Below are 16,773 nucleotides of genomic sequence, written 5' to 3' on the forward strand. Positions count from 1 at the left end.
ATGAAATTAACTTTCACTTGCACTTATGTATAATTATTCAGGTTGGTAGCTGTGTCAGCATGCGTAGGCTGCAAAGGAACAAGTAATAGGTTTATTCCATGTTGAAAAGAGAAGAAAGAAAACAACGTTTCGGCCGTGGGCCTTCTTCAGGCGTATTGACACACGTGAAGAGGGCTTCACAGCTGAAACGTTGTGTTTTCTTTCTTCTCTTTTCAGCATGGAATAAACCTATTATTTGTTCCTATGTATAATTATGTATAATGGTTTTACTTTGAGGCTTTTTAATGTATTTTTAACATATCCACTTATTAATTTGTTTTATACCACAAAAGTATAGCACTTTTATACCACCCTACTATAGCACTGAACAATTCTTGAAGATATCTGAAAAAAACATGTTTTAATTAAGGGTCTCAAAGGGAAACTGTCACAGTTCCTTTCATATTCCTTTCAAAAGGACATAGCAATGTCAACATTAATTAAATAATAATAATCCAAAATCTGCCTGTTAAAATATAATGTGAAAATGCACAGCATTTCATGGGCAGTAATAAATGCACTTTCATATTATAATAATAATAATAATAATTGCTTACACTTATATAGCGCTTTTCTGGACACTCCACTCAAAGCGCTTTACAGGTAATGGGGACTCCCCTCCACCACCACCAATGTGCAGCATCCACCTGGATGATGCAACAGCAGCCATAGTGCATCAGAACGCTCACCACACATCAGGTATCAGTGGGGAGGAGAGCAGAGTAATGTAGCCAATTCATAGAGGGGGATTATTAGGAGGCCATGATTAGTAAGGGCCAATTGGAAATTTGGCCAGGACACCGGGGTTACACCCCTACTCTTTTCGAGAAGCGCCCTGGGATTTTTAATGACCACAGAGAGTCAGGACCTCGGTTTTACGTCTCATCCGAAGGACGGCGCCTGTTTACAGTATAGTGTCCCCGTCACTATACTGGGGCATTAGGACCCACATGGACCGCAGGGTGAGCGCCCCCCGCTGGCCCCACTAACACCTCTTCCAGCAGCAACCTTAGTTGTATATATATATTATATATTTTATTATATATTATCTATATAACAGTGATTATTTGTAATATACATTTTTAGGTTAAAAAAAAGCCCGTAGAAGCGTACTTCTGTTGCAAACACTTGTTCCGTAGTTGTAATGTCTATGGACCCCGTGTCCATACTCGCTTAGTCTGCTCTGCAGCCTCTCCACCGAATCTGTCCAAGCTCAGCCCGCAAAGACCATGACGTCAGGGGCAGACTCCCCGGACTCAAGGCGGCCATCCAAAATGAATGCTGTGAGCACAGCCCCTACTGTATTTATTGCAACTGGAATTTTTAAATTATATTTCCACCGCAGCTATACGAGTTAAATTAGTTACAAAGCTGAGAAAAGGCAATGAAAATATTAGTGAAAAACAGCTTGTATTTTAACGTGGTACATTAACGATTTGTAACAACGTGGATTTGCTAAGAATAATATTTTTACATTATTAAACTGCGAGTCTTTAATGAGCTGGAGAGCATTTAACAAAGAAACACAGAACCGAAAATAAACACGTTATTGTTTTGTCCAGGAGTAAACTGTATTTTTTTTTTCAAATTGTGACTATCTTCAGTTGTTTGATTCAATGTGTCATTTAAATTATCATTATTTATCGAATTAAACACATTCCTCGCAGTCACCGTGTAAGACAGGAACTCCCCTGCCCAGCGCCAGTTTTTCAAGAGGGGGGAACTATTTTGTCGTTGCACTGAACTTTCACCCCAGAAGACCTAGGCTTTTTCCTTTTGTTTCGGGGTTGCCGTTTAGATCGCAAAATCGTCTCCATGGGAATTCCGACCTTAATTATGAGCTCATAGGGATCAGAAACATCAAATGCTATCGTTCGAATATTTTTAAATTAAAAATAATCGGATAGTAATTCATGGAGAAAAACTGGACTTGCGGCTTATGTCCCAGTTTTGTACTCGAGGCTGGTGAAATAGTGAGCTGGAGGAGAGTGTAAACAACTCATCGAGCAGGTAAATAGCTGCTTTCTTATCATCTAACGAGAGAACAACACCAACGGTTTGCTTCACAAGACTGAAACGTTGCTGGCGCCTTGCGATACATGGATATTTTTCCCTACTGTTTATCTTGTGTTTTTTAGTTTATATCGTGGGGGTAGTTAACTTAACCGAGTCTTTATGTGGCACAAGGAACTATTTTGAATTTTAAAATTAATAATAAAGGCTGAATGGCAGATTTAAAGTACCGATAATTATATATTATTTTGTCAGTGTTTATTCTTGTTCGCGCTGGTCTTCAGCAATGTCATTTGTACTCAACTACCTCGCTATTATTTTATGAAAATAGTCACATAGCTTTGGGACTTTTCACGTATCCTTGCTACAAGTCTTCTCGTTTTTCTCAGAAATGTTCCATCATTGGTAACGGTAAAATGTGATCTGAGTACGTTTATATAACAGCCCGCTAAATTATTCCTTTTATTTCGCCAGTAATTAATGTTCCGTTATTTGCCGAGAGAAACATAATGGTATGAAAACTAAACGACAGATAACTTACTTGTGACCAGCAAGTTTTACACGTTTCTCTGTCGCGAACTGCAGAAAGTAACGGTACGCAGGTTCATGGCGACCCTGCGATATATTTTGTATGCATCTTTATACTTAAATGTAGATGCATTGTGTCTTGGAAATTTGTAAAATATCTCACCTCTGCTAGTACAAGCACAGTAGTAGGCGGGCTATTTCCAGCAACATCCTGTGAGAAAACCACCCAGTCACATAGTTAATGTGAAATTGTCAGACACACACAGGCGCCTTAACAAACGAGTTTAATTTGGGAGAGGTATGTGTCAGATTAAAATATAAAAGTAGGCCTGTTAACCAACGAATTTCTGTACTTCGAGGTGGAATCTGAAGAAAACAATTAAATGTGTTGTTAGAATGTAAAACTGTTTATTTTGAATGACTGTGCATAGTGTGTTAGCTTGCTTAAAAATTGAAGGTGTTCCAGAGAGCTGTATGTTTGTGTGTTAGGTGTGAGAACTTGGTGAAGATCAACAGAACGCAGTAAAGAGGGAAAATGGGAGAGAAGAAGCCAGAGCCGTTGGATTTTGTGAAGGACTTTCAGGAGTATCTCACTCAGCAAACACAGCATGTGAACATGATCTCAGGGTCTGTGAGTGGGGAGAAGGAGACTGAGGCTCTTCAAGGGGGTGAGACCAGCACATTCATTCTGCTACAGAGTGCACATCATGGAAGATTCCTCATTTCAGTTTCTTTTGTCACACTATGCTACAGATTTCTTTACTAAAAATAATGCAGAATTTGTAATAGGACAAGGGAGGAATTCCGATTTCAATCCACAGTACTGTGTAATATCTGTGTGGTATATTTGTAATGAAAGTTAAAAATGAAGTGACAAAAGGAAAGCTAGAAAATGGTAAAAAGCCTTAAGATAATCACAGCCATATAGAATATATACACACTTTATAAATGATCACTTACACCCCATGTTCCTTTTTTTTTACATAAATTGAAAGTCTTTAATGAGCTATAGAGGATTCCAAAAAGAAACATAGAATTGAAAATAAATGTTCTTGTTTCACCCATTAATAAACTATATGATTTTTTCACATGGCTAAAGATCTTCAGTTGTTTAAATAAGGATGTTATTTAAGTCGTCATTGTTTAATGAATTGAACACATTCGTTATGTAAGATTAGAACTTCCCTGCCTTGCGCCGGTGTTTCACAAGGAGGGAAATATTTTGTTGTTGTACTGAATGTTCACCCCAGAAGACCTAGGCTTTTTCCTTTTGTTTTGGGGTTTCCACTAAGGTTGCAAAATTATCTCTATGGGAACTATAAAATAGTAAAAAGCCTTATGATAATCCCAAACAAATATACACCTACTTTATAAATGATCACTTACAAGCCAGTTTCCAGTGTTATTATTCATCCCATTCAGTTTGTGGACTATTTTCCTGTTGAGGTATTTTTTTATATGCTTAGCAGTAAAAGAAACTCCTTAAAGTACTATGTCTTTCTTGTATGTTTTTTAAATATTTATTTTATTTAAAGATTAGATTAAATGTATTGTTTAAATGTTGTAGTGTCATTCTGATTGATTCATTTGACTCAATGAATCAATCACGATCACGATCAAGTGTCACAAGTGTCACACGATCAAGCAAGTTTGACTATTGCAAAACAACAAATCATCTCCTTAGGGCCTAGGGGATGAGGCTATAAAAATATGTTCTTTCCTGGTTTTAACTTTGTGAATTTGTTGTCATTATAAATGATGTTTTTTTTAATGCTCAACTTATAGGGTGTAGGTATTACATTTCTTTTCCAAAAGTTACAATGTGCTGTGACAGTAAGCAGTTTCCTTTGATTCCCTCAGGGAAGACTGTGTGTTGTTGAAAGGCAAAAGTGATATCTTTCAACACGGCTGGTGTTTGAGTGTCTACATAGAATAATGACCTCTGCACTGTGTGCTGACAGCAGGTACAGAGAATGACCAGAATGGGCTGGACCATCCTTCTGTGGAGGTGTCTCTGGAAGACAGTTCTGGGATGCTAGTGGATGGCTTTGAGAGGACATATGATGGCAAGCTGAAGTGTCGCTACTGTAATTATGCCAGCAAGGGAACAGCCCGCCTCATTGAGCACATCAGGATACACACAGGTATGCACAGGGACACGTTAGCTCACCTCTGTAGAAACTTAAGGGATAATTTACACCAGCCTTTTCTAAGGTAAGAATCAAAATTCTAGCTATGTTTATTTTTAAAAAAATAGACCAAACAATCAAAATGCAAGGGCTACTGACACAGATGGAAGATCTTGGAACTTAATCAATGAATGTTCTTGAACTTCTATATGTTGCCTTACTAATGCCAAGCATTAACAGTGCGTTTTTCCTTTCAGCTCTCATGTAATATTTTGAACTGTTGATGCAACGTGAGGTGTCTTCAACAACTGACTTCAATGCCTTCTTTGCTTTTTGGCTGCAGGAGAGAAGCCTCACCGCTGCCACCTGTGCCCCTTTGCCTCGGCGTATGAGCGCCACCTGGAGGCTCACATGCGCTCGCACACCGGCGAGAAGCCCTACAAATGTGAGCTGTGCTCCTTCCGCTGTAGCGACCGCAGCAACCTCTCGCACCACCGCCGCCGCCGGCACAAGATGCTTCCCATGAAGGGGGCGCGCTCCAGCCTGGCCAACAAGAAGATGCTCAGCGTCCTGCAGAAAAAGTCCAGCGCCCTGGGCTACAGCCGCCGTCTGCTTATCAACTTCAGCCCCCCCTCCATGGTGGTGCAGAAGCCGGACTATCTGAATGACTTCTCCCACGAGCTCCCGCACCTGCACTCGGAGGCCTACGAGAGCATGGCGAAGGCCCAGGCAGGCGGGAGTGGCGGCTCGAGGGACGCCCAGGACATGATGGTGGACAACCCTCTGAACCAGCTGTCCACGCTGGCAGGCCAGCTGGCCAGCCTCCCCCCCGAGACCCACACCCCCGTGTCCCCGGACGTGGTGTCCTGTCGCGAGGAGAAGCCGTTCCTCATCCAGCAGCCGGCCGCCGCACCTGCCGCGGTGTCCGCCGCCGTGGCCCACGCCTCGTCCCCCGCGAGCCCGGAGCCGCGGCCCCCGCCCCACAGGAATTACAGCCCTGTGGCGGGCCCCAGTAGCGAACACAGCGCGCACACCAGCACCCCCCCCAGCATCAGCAACAGCCAGCCCAGCACCCCGGCTCCCGCCCTGCCCGTGCAAGATCCCCAGCTCCTGCACCACTGCCAGCACTGTGACACCTACTTCGCAGACAACATCCTCTACACCATCCACATGGGCTGCCACGGGTACGAGAACCCCTTCCAGTGCAACATCTGCGGTTGCAAGTGCAGGAACAAGTATGATTTCGCCTGCCACTTTGCCCGGGGGCAGCATAAACAGCAGTGACTCTGATGGCAAGGCAAAGTGGAATGCGGACTGGAATACGGAGTAAGTTAATTGCCCCCACCCACGTAACTTTAATGGAGGGCTTTAGTTTTAACATTCAGTCTAGGCACTGAAATGATCCTTCTGTTATTTGGGAGAGGAAAAAAAAAGTCATTGTGAGCTGTCTGCAGTTATTTATATGTTTATGGAATAAACTGGCAGATTGTTCATGTTTAAAAAAATCTTATAACAAGGAGGCACAGAGAAGCGCATGTTTTTGGTCACTGCAGTTATTCAGGACATGGTTTGTGACAATGACTGTTTTGGAGGGGATAGGGGCTTTCAACACTGTATTAAAAACGCAACACTTCAAGGAACAGAAACCATTGCAAATATACAGGAGTGTTCATATCACGTTAGGAAAATATTAACAGCTAATCATCTTGTCGTTGAACTGGGTCCCAACACTTAAGACTTGGCTCATTGAATGCTGGTGTTGTCGTAGGTTGCCGGGCTACACCAGGATGGTCCCAGACTTTTAAATTACCCATTGTCTGACTCAGAGCAACTGCTATGTGATAACAGGCTGCAGTTTGTCATCTCTGTCTGCAGTGCAGTTGGAGGAAGGAGTGAGATCTACAATGCAGTTCAGTACTCAAAAAAATCCTTCTGAACAGCTGTTACTGTATGTAGGGGATCTGATAGGAATCCACAGTAGTTAGAAGATGCTCTGTTGGTTACTGCAAATCAGCTGTGACTCATTTTTTTGCTATCCTTTTTATCTACTGGGAATTCAAAGGACATCATGGTAAAGTCAATTGTCATGGGAAAGAGTCACTTCCTCAATGTTCTTGTGAATAAGAATGGAAGTATGATCACAAAAAGAGTAAGGTGTATTTATAGTTGGCTGTCAAGTTAAGACTGTCATTGCCTTTTTATTTTGGATCCTTTCAGAAGAAATATTCTACTTTTTTTTTTTGGTCACATCAGCTTTACAGAGTGAACAAACCTCATTGCTGAAAGACCTTTTCTTTTGTCAGGATTATGCTGAGTGAAAATGAAAGATATTCCCCCTGTAAACCTCCTGTAAAAGTATCTTAGGCTTAGACGAAACAAGGCTGTGGGCAAAACTCAAAACTCATTTCCTTTGTCTGCAGGATTTATGCCTACAAGAACACATCTTAATACTTCCATTTATTGGACAGTATGTGGGAAACACTGGTGCCATTGAAACTGCCTTTCAAAATATGATGAAAAGCACTTTTTTTTTGTGTCATTTTAGATTTGGTTTTAATATTAATAAGTGTCCCATGTAAATAATGATCAACAAATGTGTACGTTTGCGCAAGTCAAATACTTCAGCAGTTTCAAACTAGCCTTTTAAAATTAACTGCTTATTGGTATTTATTATGAGATGAAACTCAGCCTTTGAGAACTTGAATTACAACTGCTTATTATTTCAAGGCCAAAGTATTCTTCAGTAATATTTTAAAATATTTTTTTAAATAGCATATTTTTTACAGCATTGTAGCAACTCATCAGATGCATAGTGTTTTCTTAATCAGCAACTTAATATTGTTTACCTATTGTAGTATTTTAATGATTTGCACATGATATTGACTGTGTGTGAGAGTGAAGTGTGTGTGTGTGTGTTAAAGGTCACTTCTCATCATGCTCCCTAATAAAAGCTTAATGTTGCTTTAAATGCTTGTATAAAGGCTTGAAATTGTATTTCCCTCAACAGAAGGAAGAGAAATATCTTATGCAGCTAATTATAAAGCAGTGGTGCATTGAAATACCCCGTACTTGTAATGAGACTGAAGCAGTATTTCTGCTAGAAATTGATAACCTGCTGTAAACAAACTTGAAATCTATAACTGGCCTTTTTTAGGAGGCATTAGTTAATATTATGGGCTTGGAGACCTACAGTACTCTCTCACAATCCATAGAAAAGATGATGCATCTGGGATTAGATTAATAAAGAAATAGTTGGGCTACATTTATGGAGTATTACACGTTGTGATGATGTTTCTGAAGTTGTTCTGAAGTTGAGGGACTCGTAACCTGACACGGGTCGGAGCATTGCTGACGTATACTGACTGGGCAGCTTGGAGAACGGTGAAACTCTGGACTAGTTCGAGCTGTTTATGAACTTCTTGACCTAAGAAGTGAAAAGGATGTGGTTGAAATGACTAGGCCTACAGAGGGTTGGTGTAAGTTACACCTCTGTGTAGTATGCAAACATTTGTATTAAGCGTGACGTGATGCTGGTCTTTTTTAAGTTTATTATTTTTTAAATCCAGCACATTTAGCATGTTGTGTTAAATGCTACCAGTTAAGATTGGCCAGGATTTTAGTTTATCTGCAATAATTTCCCCACAGGTGCTGGTGGCATCACTTCTCTGTGTCCTTGTACCTTCATTACTGCATACAGATATAGTACTTGTGGTTAGGCCAAACACAGTAACATGATTTGCTATAAAATGTGATGCAGATAAACTAAAAAAACTTGTATGGCAGTGTAATAGCTGAAATTAGACATCTACATATCTTTTGATGCCGTTTTATTATTTTTTCTTGCAAGGCTGTTTTGTAGCCTTATTGAGGTGAGTAGCAGGTACAGGTAGAGTTTGCAGCTTCCTGGGTAACAGTATCATAACTTCAGAATTCCAAATTTACACACTTCCTTTCAGTATTTTGTACCTTATTTCAGTACCTTTCAAGCATTGGTTACACCTATTCTTGAAAATATAAACTAGCCTTTCATAATGACATGCGATAAGCCAGTGGGTTTCCAGTGCTCTCAAATCTGGAAAATACAGCAAAAAGCAGCCTTTTCTCTTCCTGGGTGATGTGTGTGCCATGCTCCTGCTTTGCTTTGTATAACTGATTTGTGTGTATCTTGGTATGTCTGCAAAGCTCAGTGCTTCATATCTGCCATGTAGATCTGTTATTTTTCAGTCTGGTGCAGAAATAAAAGAGCTTGTGTTATTGTACGTGTGAGATCGAGGTCATTTTCTGTTTAGACAGTATTGACTTTTAACCAAAAATTACTGATTTAGACTGCTTTAAAGCAGAAGCAATACTAAAGTTTGATTAAAAAAGTGAAGAAAACCAGTCTAGTCACTAGTTATTATAAAAACTTTTTGAATCAAAGGAACATTCAACCTTTCTGATCTGACTGCATTTGAACTGAAATTTTGAATGCTGATGTATGTTTGAGAAAACTATTATAAAGACACCATCAAGGACACAGTGTTGTGAATGACTGATATGTGTTGTAAGCTTTATTTTGCAGACATTAATCTGTCAGAGGTGCGTCTCAGTGGTATGGATGTGTAGGGCCATATATATATATAGAATGGGACTTTGGGCCTTATTTAACCATGGATTTGATTATAGCCTTCTTGTTACACAAACTAGTGCTTTAATTTATTACCATTAGTAATATTGAGATTATCCTTATTCCTACTTTATTTCTAGAGATAGAAAAATGTTTTCCAAGTGTGATAAGTTACGCAAGAGTTGATACCAACTTTTAGAATTTTCCTAATTGTTCTGATTTTCAGAATGTCATCTAACCAGGTGAAACTGATTTACTATTAAGTAGAAAATCACAGTGGCTATTAAAAAATGTAAATATTCTAATAATTGCTTAACATGCAGTGGTACATTAAGCTGTGCAGTACCTCCAAGAAAGCTTATGAATTCCTTTATTTGTAATGTGGAAATTTGTATTTTCATCTAAAGCATTTTTTATTTCTTTTGTCCGGAAGTATGCATCATAAACCTGTGACTGTAATGTCATAAGTAAATGTTTGATAGTGTTAATACAGATCATTGTCAGCATCAGTGCATTGTGTGTGTAGGAACAACTTGTGAAAGAGTAACCTGAACTAATATCCATTTAAAATTTCAACGCTCTGCTTTTTGTACTTCATAAGTAAAACTAAGTTTTTATAATTCATCTGTCCTGTGTGTATTTACTTTTAAAAAGGTAAAGTCGATTTTCAAAATAGTGCAATATCAGTTTATTTTTAACAAGGGTTTTTAAATAAAATTAATTAATATATTTACTCCAAAAAACTGTGCAATTTTTTTTCACATTCAATCTGTAAACCTGAAAAAAACATGAATAAAAAAACATATTGTCCATATCTGTTTTATATACCAGATTTATGCATTATGAAAAATTTACATTTTGAGCAATCTGAATTTGATTTGGCTGTGATATTTTAACTTCAAAACAATCCAGCTCTACAAAAAAAAATTAAACAATTATGTAACATTCTGCTAGAAAACCAAAAAAAAAACTTTAGCAGAAAGTAGCAGAATGTTTTCCAAGTATTACTCTGGTAAGGATGTGCAATCTGTGCAGAACTTCCTCAGAACGTCAGTTTTCTTCTGATCAAAGATGGCAGCTACTTTGCTCACCACCACCTCCACACTGTCCCCAGGGCTGATGGGACACCCATGCGGCACTTGTCTGCGAAGGTCCTCCAGGAAACTTCCTTTCAACTGATTGAGCTCTGCTGCCAGTATTCTCATGTCACTCTGAGGAACTTTATTATCTTGGTAAGGAAATCACAAAACAATGTTTTATTAACATTAAATGTTAGCCACATAACTCTCTCAGTGTAGAAATAAACATTTATAATACACATTCCTGGCTGTATGTGGGTTTTTATACTTCACCCATTCACAGAGGTATCTTAAGTGAACTAGGGAACTAGCCAGTAGCGAGGTAGTTATTTCTAAGATAATCAAAACCCATCTCCAAAATTACAGCCAGTTGGTCAGATTTTACCTAATAATAGCAATTTAATCTACACTTTATCTACAAACGTAGTCAACTATCATTGATGGATGTAAGAATTCCCTTGCTTGGAGTTATGAGTGATACAAGACGCAGTTATAACTATCTATTTCACTCTTGTCATCATGTGAAAATAAATCTTACAAGGCATACACAGAGATGAAACCATATACAAGAACACTCTACACTAATCTGGTGCGCTATCTGTACAATTTGAACAGTAGCACGCAGTAAAAAAGACTGAAATGAATCACAAGGGTATGCAATGCTGGCGTTATTTCAAGTAACTGGTTCACTTCGTATTCTTGTGAGGGGGTATAGCACAGTAACCCGCACGTGAGGCTGGGACTGACCTCTAGAGACCTGCATGGCCTGAGACACGAGGCGGCGACAGGCTCGGTCCACCTGATGGACCACACTGGAGGCACAACAGAGGCGGGCAGCCTCCTGGGCACAGAAGAGAAACAGATTAATACCCTTCAAAGAGTGAAATTAAAGCTGGCCTGCCGCTAAAATGAAGAACAAGTTTATGTTGGGATCATTAAGACCCTGGGCCTCAGTGACTAGAAATGCCGTTTTCTGCAATGCTTTATTTTTTTACAAGTATTTTTATTGCATTTTACTCCAATAAAAATACATGTGCATAACATTTAAATAATGTTACAAATCATGTAAATTGTTGGTATAGTGTTTCAACTGAGAATTTGTGAAAGGGAAAATACAAAATTTCCAATCCACTTTCCACATTCCTCCCAAATGTTCCCTCACTAAAAAGAATAAAATGAAAGAAAAGCAATTAAATGCACTATTTTAAATTAATTCCTTTATTGAGCTCTGGTATCTTGATTCTAGAAAACAGATACGGTACAGCAACAGTGTTACTATCTGTGGCAACAATGTTGGAACAGTTTTTCTAAAAGTAGAAAATACCAAAACATAACCTGTTTAAATGTTTCAATTCTGTTTTTCACCTGCACTGTTTACAGTACTAGAGACTCAGCTATTGTTTGCCCCTACAAAGCTCACTCACATCCAAGTGTAGCTGCAATGGATTAGTAAATCAAAATCCAAAGGGAGAACAAGACAAAATGACACCTGCTAAAGAGTCCATTTAATCCACAGTTAATGGCAGAGAGGTGTGCCTGTGCTTTCTAGACATGTCTGTTAGAGTATGTCTTACCCTTTCTTCAGTATTATCTTGTATAGGCTTCAGTGGGTTGTCCAGAGCTGTACCAAACAACCCAATTATGTTCTTTCTGAGGGAAAGAAATTAAACACTAACAGGAAAACAGAAATAATTGAAGAACAGTAATAACAGTATAGTAAAATATAAATGTATTCATACTTTTAGAATAATCAATGCGTGATGTAGCACACTGTAAAGTTCTGCATTAAAATATTTTTGTGTAAACCATGCCAACCTACTTACCTACATAGAATAGAGAGATTTTAAAAAATGTGTGAACCCCATCTGAAGTACTTCTGCCTGGCTTCCCCACCTAAACCTGGAGAAACGAATGGTCTGTGTATTTACCTACATGCACTCTTGAGTGGTGCAGTCTGTGCTGAACAGCACAAGACTGTTCTGCTCCCAGGGGTTTCTGTTAAGGTCTGGGGGCTCCATTCGCTGTGCCATCTCCACAATGACTTTATCAGGCAGTGGGCACTGCCTCTGCTGGTTTCTGCTCAGACAGGAACTGACCTCACAGTACAGGTAAAGCTGGCAGAACCCCAGGGAATCTGTATTCCAGAACACCGAGAATGGAAAGTTGTTGTTGTTTTTTGCTGACTGAATAAAGGCAGCAATACAATATGAGCAAATTATACTACATAATTTATTTAATATATTTATGACCGACATTATACTTTTAATATAATTCCAGGATACAGCAGAATGTACCACAACATTTTTTTAAAAAGCTCAGAAGACCAGAAAGTGAAGACTTTATAGAGCAAAAAAACTCTTATGCATTTATTTTATGTTTAAACAAGATTCATGTGGATTTGGTAGCTGGTTAGTTGTGCCGTAAAGCATTTTCACGGTCTCGTACAAAGTTACTTCTTCATGATTACTTACGTTTTCTAGCTAGCTGATACACCTCGTATCTCATGCTTTGGTAGAAGAAATTGTCATCGAGGAGTATAAGAAGCGGTGTGGTACACGGCTGACATGCGGTGGAGCGGAGAGGGTCGCTGTGATTCTGAAGGCGCTGGAGCTGCCGCTGCTGCTGTACACAGTGAACAAACCGCCTCCATGTCTCCCCCTCCCTGTTGCTCTGCAAACCAGAGACACCGAGAGCATCTCTGGGACTTCGCTGCAGGAAATCGTCAAGGTACCGCAGCACCTTCTGTCTGTGCAGTTTCCAGCTAGAATGCTAATACCAGGAAACAGACGAATAAAAGTGTTCACATTTATTAAATTTAATATCATGAGTACCTATATATTATCTTCATAATTCTTATGCATATTGCTAATCTAGCAATATTAAGACCAGGCAAGATACAGAATACAACACGTCTTCAGCACACAACGGCACAACATACAGTATCGTGCAGGTTCAGACCATCAGGAGGCATCACTCAAAATGACCTTCCACAGGTCCCATCCACAGGTCCCATCCACCCCGACCTTTCAATTAACCCCATCACAAACAACCCCCTTTCACAGTCAGATAACGAAATTACCACTAATACAGTAACAACGTTTCTCAGGTAAACACATTTGATATCCTTGCATTACTTAAAAAGAGAAAGGACACAGTACCGTGTTTATTGGAATGTCACCCTCCCCAGGTCTTAACTCAAATGCTTCCTCCGGTATAAGCTCGTCGTAAGAAAGTACGAGGCAGTCCCAACCCGTCTGCCTCAGCGCCCCGGCAAGTGCCCGGGCTAGAGTGGACTTTCCTGCGGCAGGGAGACCGCAGAGCAGGCACAGGCACACCCGCTCCCTACCGCCAGGCGCTGCAGCTGCAGTCCAATTCATGTGAGCGTCCAGGGCAGTGGCAGATTAGGTTTCAGACGTGTTATAGCGTCATGTATAAAAACACGCTACAGTGCTTCAGACCTGCTCCGCGGAAATTCTGCATTTTTCTTTTCCTGCAGGATTACACAGACACGCATTAAGAAGATCCCCCGAACACAACGTCATGTCTCCAAGTTTTATTGCTTTTCAGCTGAGGCACGACACGGGAAGCGTGCAGCTCAGGTCCAGCTTTTTAAAGAGTAGCTTTACAAACAGCTCTAACGTCCTACTGGTTATAAGTCTTTAAAAAAATCAAGACCGATTTACGCAGAGCTCTCTAAGTCAGCGAGAGACTTCTTTCGGTATTGTAATAATATGGTAGCAAGTCAGATCTCAACCTTCGAGTAAAAAACAACTTCGCGGTAGCACTCTCCTCCTCCAGACTGCTGTTTTCACAGTCACAGGAAGCAGGAAGTATCTTGATAGACAGAGCCCACAACCAATCCGCTTTGACAACGGCGAAAGGAGGCGAGGAGAGGTGGGAAAGAAGGACCTCTAGGAATCGAGTTTAAGGCTCCTGAATCCAGTGAATCCACACTGAACAGAGATTTTGTCCTCACTCTTCTGATTGACTTACCTGGAAGGATAACAGGAGCGCTTCTGTCAGAGTGCATCAAGAGCTCTTACTTTCGATTTGCAAATACGCGTTGCTGCGTTGTTGAAACAAATTGGTGCATCATGTATGTTTGGACCATCTCTCTCTGCCTAGTCATATTATTTATGCATAGGGAAATAATTTATACAGCTCATTTAATAAAAACAATACTGCATCGTGTAATTTAAAGCCACGAGAAACGGACTGATTTTATGTAAACAAATTTCAGGTTTTATAGATGCTATTTTATTGAAGAATTACAAAACATTCCTTAGTCATTTACAGATGTAAATTAAATTGCTATACATCCCTACAGTATGGGCATGAATCTGAAGTTGGGGTAAGGCAAAACTGCTTGTGGTCTGTGGTCAGGTTTTCCACCCATTGCAATGAAAAAACAGGTTTTGTTTCAGTGATTCTTGGATTTTTATTTTTATGGGTGGAAAAAAAAAACTAATCACACGTGTCGAGTTTCCTTCTAGAAATATACTTGAGTTTGTGTTTCATTCCAAGCTGAAAGCTCAGGTAAAGAAACAAAGTTCAGGCTGTAGAGCCTTTTTCAGGTATCATTAGCATTTGTCATTAGCTTAATGCCGGCGTCACACACACGACTTTTCCTAGGATTTTCAGTCGTAACCTTTATTTACATAATCGTAAAGAAATCAGTTGTAGAGAGTTGCAGCGCGCCCGTTACCGTCAATTGTGTAGTGTGACACCCCAGCGACTCAGTCATAGCACTCTTTATTTTTTTATTTATGCATAAAAAATAACAAAAATTACAATACAAACAAGAGTACATATAACATTTAAAGACAAAAACATAGTCAGGGGTATATATTACAAAATAAATTCAAATAATGAAAAGTGTTTAAACAAATTAAATAAAAATAACGTCCGCACCGCTTTCAGATTTTTGCATTTTGAAACAGTCAGCAGATACTCCTTTATATCCATTTTAAAATGCTCGAACAAAAAAATCTTCCCAGACCACTTCATTTTATGTATATTATTATTATTATATCACTTTATTAACCCCTTTACAATTTCTTGCATTAGGAATTATGTTTTCACATACCCCAGCTTGCTCTCCATGAGACACACAGACAGGGAGAGAAACTTGGGGTCAGAGCACAGGGTCAGCTATTGTACAGCCCCCCTGGAGCAGTTGGGGTTAAGGGCCTTGCTCAGGAGCCCAAAGGAGTAGGATTCCTCAACCAGCTGCGGGATTTGAACCAGCAACCTTTTAGCCACAGGCGCAGATTCCTAGCCACAGAGCCATCACTCCGCCCCAAATAATATAATAACGTGCCATTATAATAATTAAATTTATTACAAACGATATTTTAATTTTGTTTTCAATGGGGCTGAAAGTTTCAGTGAAACTTAACATAACGTCTTTTATAGCGCTCTTTATAGCCTCTACAACTCCGCGACCCGCTGCGGAAAAACCAAACTATTTTGATTTTCTCGTAGCGAGTCGCAAGTCGTAGGGGTGGGCTCTCGTGTCTGCGGACTACAGTCAACAGCCAATGAGCGCTCAACCGGAAGTACAATGCATACAATGCCCACAAACAGCGGTCAAACCATATTGTCCACGACCAAACAAATGTGGTTAACTATACGTTTTTCTGTGTATCCTATTCTTTTTTTTTCTTGTCACAAAGGAGAGCACAGGCTTCAGTGAAAGCGTCAACTACCTGGTTGTTCTCCATGTTGTTGGTTACTTTCATGTGGTGCTCCACGTTGATTAATTGCCAAAATGAGGAGACCTCGCGGTACTTTCGTGGTGCAAGACGAGATATGGAACCGTGATGGAAAGTCGTGAGGGACTCATGTAATTACTCACCCCCTGCGATTCCTAGTCGTATAATTTGAGACCCTCTAGGACAGAAAAGGCAGCGAGATTCAGCAACTGCAGTCGTTAAATTTGACAAGCGCACCGACTAGAAATCGTGTTGAGTCATGTACAGTAGTGTGATGGCGGCATAAATGTTGTGTTTCTTTTCCTTCCTTTCAGCATGTAATGAACTTTTACCTCTTCCTTTGCAGCTTAGCCATGCTGACGCAGGTACCTACTTGTACGTGAGTTAATGTCCGAAAGTATAATCTTCTCGCAGGACTCAAGTATCTGAAGTAGAAAAAGGCATCCATACGGTACATTCTAAATATTAATATTGGGTGTTGAATTACACACTAATTACATGTGTCAGTGGTTACCACTGTTAAAAATGTATTTACATACTTTATCCATAAAACAATTCAAAAACAGTTCTTAAAACAAATGGGAAATCATGTTTTGAAACTGATTCACATTGCTCTTCAAAACTACTAAATGCATCCTTTATATCCATTTTGACCATTTCACCAC

At 39.8% G+C, this 16,773-nt stretch overlaps 2 protein-coding genes across 4 annotated transcripts; one reads left to right on the forward strand and one right to left on the reverse strand.

The window, feature by feature from the left end:
* Positions 1–1,774: 1,774 nt before the first annotated feature.
* On the forward strand, positions 1,775–9,935 carry ikzf5 (IKAROS family zinc finger 5). Of its 3 annotated transcripts, none has more exons than XM_088635166.1 (4): positions 1,775–2,049; positions 3,070–3,248; positions 4,542–4,724; positions 5,053–9,935. In XM_088635166.1, the coding sequence occupies exons 2-4, from the start codon at positions 3,116–3,118 to the stop codon at positions 5,991–5,993; spliced, it is 1,257 nt and encodes a 418-aa protein (XP_088491292.1). In that variant the 5' UTR covers positions 1,775–2,049; positions 3,070–3,115; the 3' UTR covers positions 5,994–9,935. The 3 variants fall into 3 exon arrangements, with proteins under 3 accessions (XP_088491292.1, XP_088491293.1, XP_088491295.1); XM_088635167.1 differs by having other exon boundaries at positions 4,545–4,724; XM_088635169.1 differs by lacking the exon at positions 3,070–3,248.
* A 44-nt stretch (positions 9,936–9,979) lies between these two features.
* Positions 9,980–14,223, reverse strand: pstk (phosphoseryl-tRNA kinase). Its single transcript, XM_088635170.1, has 6 exons — positions 13,553–14,223; positions 12,866–13,163; positions 12,327–12,528; positions 11,969–12,044; positions 11,142–11,235; positions 9,980–10,543 (listed from the first exon to the last, which is right to left on the reverse strand). Exons 1-6 carry the CDS (start codon positions 13,769–13,771, stop codon positions 10,320–10,322), a joined length of 1,113 nt encoding a protein of 370 aa, XP_088491296.1. The 5' UTR covers positions 13,772–14,223; the 3' UTR covers positions 9,980–10,319.
* Positions 14,224–16,773: the final 2,550 nt, after the last annotated feature.

Source organism: Lepisosteus platostomus, chromosome 6, assembly GCF_059453375.1.
Source record: "Lepisosteus platostomus isolate fLepPlt1 chromosome 6, fLepPlt1.hap1, whole genome shotgun sequence".
Classification (NCBI taxonomy): Eukaryota; Metazoa; Chordata; class Actinopteri; order Semionotiformes; family Lepisosteidae; genus Lepisosteus; species Lepisosteus platostomus.